General features: G+C 29.7%; 1 protein-coding gene across 1 annotated transcript; it reads left to right on the plus strand.

Annotated features, from left to right (window-relative positions):
• Positions 1–253: 253 nt before the first annotated feature.
• Positions 254–2,409, plus strand: LOC123270913. The gene is made up of 2 exons (XM_044737078.1): positions 254–1,149; positions 2,126–2,409. The coding sequence occupies exons 1-2, from the start codon at positions 624–626 to the stop codon at positions 2,143–2,145; spliced, it is 546 nt and encodes a 181-aa protein (XP_044593013.1). The 5' UTR covers positions 254–623; the 3' UTR covers positions 2,146–2,409.
• Positions 2,410–4,562: the final 2,153 nt, after the last annotated feature.

Consider the following 4,562-nt stretch of genomic DNA (forward strand, 5'->3'; position numbering starts at 1 on the left):
TTCAATTTCCAACAAAAAAAGTCCTATGGACCAAATCGCTAAGATCAATATTAAGCGAGATATTAAGCCTTGAATATATTTTTTCGTGAAATTTTGGCCGATCATTGATTTAAACTTATTAATATCTTGTTTACTTTCTCTGTTTTTTATATTTTTTCTTCAATATATTTTTTTAAGGCTAGAAAACTAAAGCAAAATTAATAATCTACAATATTTAACCTTTAATAATAATAAACATTTAATCAAACTCTTTTCTCTTTGTTTCTTCTCCGTCAGTAGGTACTTAATAATCTAATGGCAACGTTGCGATGTAACTAACATCGCGGTGATTCCCCCACCAGTTGATCAACAACGTTTGACAAAAAGTACGCGACCAGCGAAAGCTCAGTCATTGTCCGCAAATCGAAAGCCTCTCTCCTCTCCAAAAATCCCCTCTTTTACGTAACCTTGAATTAGTTTAATAAATCGCCCGCCTAATTGCAGCGCTTTCTTTGTTCTTTATTGTGTGATACTAATGCCGCAAATATCGAGAACAAAGCTCAGTGAACATTGAATGTACTCGTGTCGCATTTGTATGCTTTACGTTGCGTTACATTTTTCTATCATTTTTATTCTTGTCAAAGATGTCTGAACAAATCGGAAATAGAGTTTATAATTATTTAATTGGATTTGAAATTCATAATATTAATAATATTAAGTTACCTTCGTGTAGGGATGTATTGAATCTCTTTATTTACAAACATCAATCCTTAAAATTAAGTATACGAGCAAGTGCTAGTAGTGTGATCAGTGATACGAATGCTATTTGGGCTAATCTTTTGATTCCAACTTCTCGACCTCAGCACAGTATTAAAAAATTGGAAAAAATTCACAGTGACTACATGAAACTGAAGAATCATCGAAGTCGTGCAAAGACATCGAAAAGACAACGAAAAAATGTGGAACAGTTTAGCAAACGTCTTGATAAATTATTTGACATTGCAAATTGTGCTGCACTAAAAAATTTACCGAAAAATTTGCAGCAATTTTTGACAGATTGTCGTAAAGGAAATAGAAATATCCATCTACCAGCAATTGACGTTATACCAGAAGAAACTTCTGGAAATCTGTCTGCGATGGAAGTAGAAACTCCCAATAATGAGGAAATTGGTTAGTTCTAATATTATAATAGTTTTGTTTAATTATATTTGATTTGCTTAACATTCAGCTAATATGTTTAATTTAATTCATAAATATGTTTAATTTAATTCATAAATAGTTTTACCATTGAAAGAATTATTATTTATAAAGTTAATTTCTTTTACAGTCATTAGATCTTTCTGATACACTGATAGAAGGACTTGTTAATATTTAATAAGCTTTATTAATTGTTAATAAATGATTTTTTAACATCATGGGATTTGATAAATATTTATTAACAGCTAATTAGTATTCATTACGTAGAATTTATTAACTGTTAATAAATATTTATTAATTTATTAATAGTTAATAAATATTTGTTAACTGTTAACAAATATTTATTTAGGATAAAAAGCAAAAATAGCAATTTTCTTTTGACACTTTTTATAACCCTATAACTGGAATACATTGATAATAATTCAATTCACTTAATAAATTAACGTTTTTAATATGTAAAGATATAAAAAATAATTATGAGCTGTGATAGAATTTGGTAGTTTACAATAAATGTTATTATAATGTAATATAATTAATGCAAATAATTTATAAGGATGATTTTTGTTTATAAGCAACCTTCATATTATATGACATTGCAAGCCAAACAAATTCACTCAACCAAGTATTTATTAACTGTTAATAAATATTTGTTATCTATTAATAAATATTTATTAAATATTATTAAACGTACTTTTCTCCCTAATAAATATTTATTTAATGTTAAAAAATATTTATTAAATTAAATTATTATCTTCAAATAAATCAAATTATTAATAGTAAATAAATCCTTTTATCAGTGTAGTTATTTTGCTTACTTCGATATAACTCGAATTTTTAAGTGATTTAGTTTTATAAATTTTGCCTTTTTAAATAATATTTTTTACTTTAAAATTCTGAAAATATCTTCTTTTCTGGCCGCAATTATTAAATTTTTCTTATTTTCTGTTAGAATCATCATCCGAGAAATGATTACAAGGAGTTTTTGGAGCTGAGCTGTATCTTTTTGGGTGGTATCAAAAGTCATAGAGCCGAATTTAAAGCACCTGGTGCTTTTCATCACGCACGGTGGTTATCGAAAGCTCTCTATTGCTTGAAAATATATATGTTTAGAAACCAGTTTAAAATGGGAGGAAACGAAAAAAAAATTTTGCAGAAAATATGTGTTTTCATCGTAATATTTTATGTAAAAATATGGTTTACTGCTCCTAATGCAATAAATGCTCCAAACTCGGATTTGCAATTAGTAAAAGATCTTATTGACTACAGAAAAATACATCCAGAAATTGCAAATGCAGCACTCGATAAATTGTCTCGGCATTTGTGGTACTTACACGAAAATCTTGCTTGTTTAGCTCTTTTTGATAAAACTGTGTCAGTAGAAGAAAAAGTAAAGATCGTACAAAAAATAAATTCCCAGGTAGCGGTCAAAAATCCTAATAAACGTTTATCAGTCGCTTATGAAGAAATAACGTCGTTATCTGAGAAAAACATAAGCGATTTTGTTTATCCAAACTCGTTGTTTATTTTTGAGCAATTTGAGCTCCCCTATGAATTTTTGCATACAGATCCAAGTTTGTGGGAATCAAATCTTGAGTATAAACGATGTTATGATACATTCAAAAAGTTAAAAGTAGTAAACGATACTGCGAAAAGAGGAGTAGCGCTAGCCGAAAGTTTTAATGAAGTATTGACTTATAACGAAGATGAAAGACAAAGAATTTTTCAAACTGTTCAGCACTATCGATCTCAATACACATCGTGTAAAAAATCACAATATATTGATAATGAATTAATCTAACAATTCATTTTTCTGCTTTCAATAATAATTAATTGGTATTGTTGTTTTCATTTTTATTAAATACTTATTGTTGTTAATATAATTCGAACTATTATAATTTAATAAACTGTTAATAATATATAAATTATTTAAGTGTAATTGAATTCATAAGTTTTATGCAGAAACTCGTAAATCCATTATTTATTAAAGATTCTTAAGATATAAGCTTTTATAATGTAAGATACTCATCATATCCTGTTTTTCTAGCCTTAAAAAATATATTGAAGAAAAAATAAAAAACAGAGAAAGTAAACAAGATATTAATAAGTTTAAATCAATGATCGGCCAAAATTTCACGAAAAAATATATTCAAGGCTTAATATCTCGCTTAATATTGATCTTAGCGATTTGGTCCATATGACTTTTTTGGTTGGAAATTGAATTTTCTACAAGTTTGTCATTTACATTTTTTCCGTAGCTCTTGATATTTCCGAGATAAATGCGAAAAAACGCCAATTTTATGAAAAAATCAGGTTCAGTGGCCCGTACTGCCTCGCCAGTGTGAGTTACGACTTTGCGGCAATGGGCACTTTTGTAGAACATTCAATTCTAAGAAAAAATCATCTTCGATCAAAGTGATCCCATGAAATGCCGCTGAGCTTTAGAAATTCAAAAATTAAAAATCAAAGTTTTTGTGTATTTTCAATGGGAAATATTCACATGCCTTGGTCGAGGACGTTAATTAATATTAAGAGCTCAAACTTTCAGGGAATTTTTTTTTGGGTATTTCCAACAAGAATTCACGATGGGACCGAAAAAAAAAAAAATAAAGTAAAAAAAAAATCATCCTAATATCCCATGTGTACCATGTGTTATAGATTATTATTTTTTGCCCGATTGCCCTTGCGTGGTTTTCCGGATGATTTCTTGCGAAATTTCTGAGTTTTCTTGCGATGAATTGTTCTTGGTTAGTGAGCTCATTGTCAATATAAATGTGAGTATCTTTTAAGGCTGTTTTCTTTGTTGATATAATCTTGGACTTGACTTCGGTGTTCTCAAGTGTTACTCTGCAGATGTTGCGATTTTTTCCTAGGGTCTCTACGTTTGTTATAACGTTTTCGATCTCAAACTTTTCCATCAGGAACTTCGCTGTGATCTTAGCCGCTTGAGTTGGATCTTGTGCACTAGTGAGTCCCTTGATTATAATATTTTTGCTTGTTGCTCTTTTGTCCTCTTTCTCAAGTTTTTTCAGACTCTTAACAACGTAATTCAGTTTGTCTTGGATCTCAGCAGATGGGTGTACAGATGGCGTTCTATTTTTACTTTCTAGTTTCTCGGTGCGGGTTTTTAATTTTTGTAATTCCTCCTCAAGGCTTTTGAATTTCGTGCTGTTTTGCTCTCGTAATTTTGCGATCTCGTTGTTGACAGTTTGTAGTTGAGTTGCCTGCTCACTCTTGAACTCCATTATTTGGGTGCTGATTTCTTCCCTTGATTTTTGGATTTCCCGTAGGAGTGTTTGCAAAGTGACTGTCTCAGATTCCGTCATACTTTTTTCTTTTATGGGGCTGATGTCAGGTTCAAAAGGCGGAAGTATTTTAGTAGTTGGATC

This window comes from Cotesia glomerata, linkage group LG8 (genome assembly GCF_020080835.1).
Source record: "Cotesia glomerata isolate CgM1 linkage group LG8, MPM_Cglom_v2.3, whole genome shotgun sequence".
Taxonomy (NCBI): Eukaryota; Metazoa; Arthropoda; class Insecta; order Hymenoptera; family Braconidae; genus Cotesia; species Cotesia glomerata.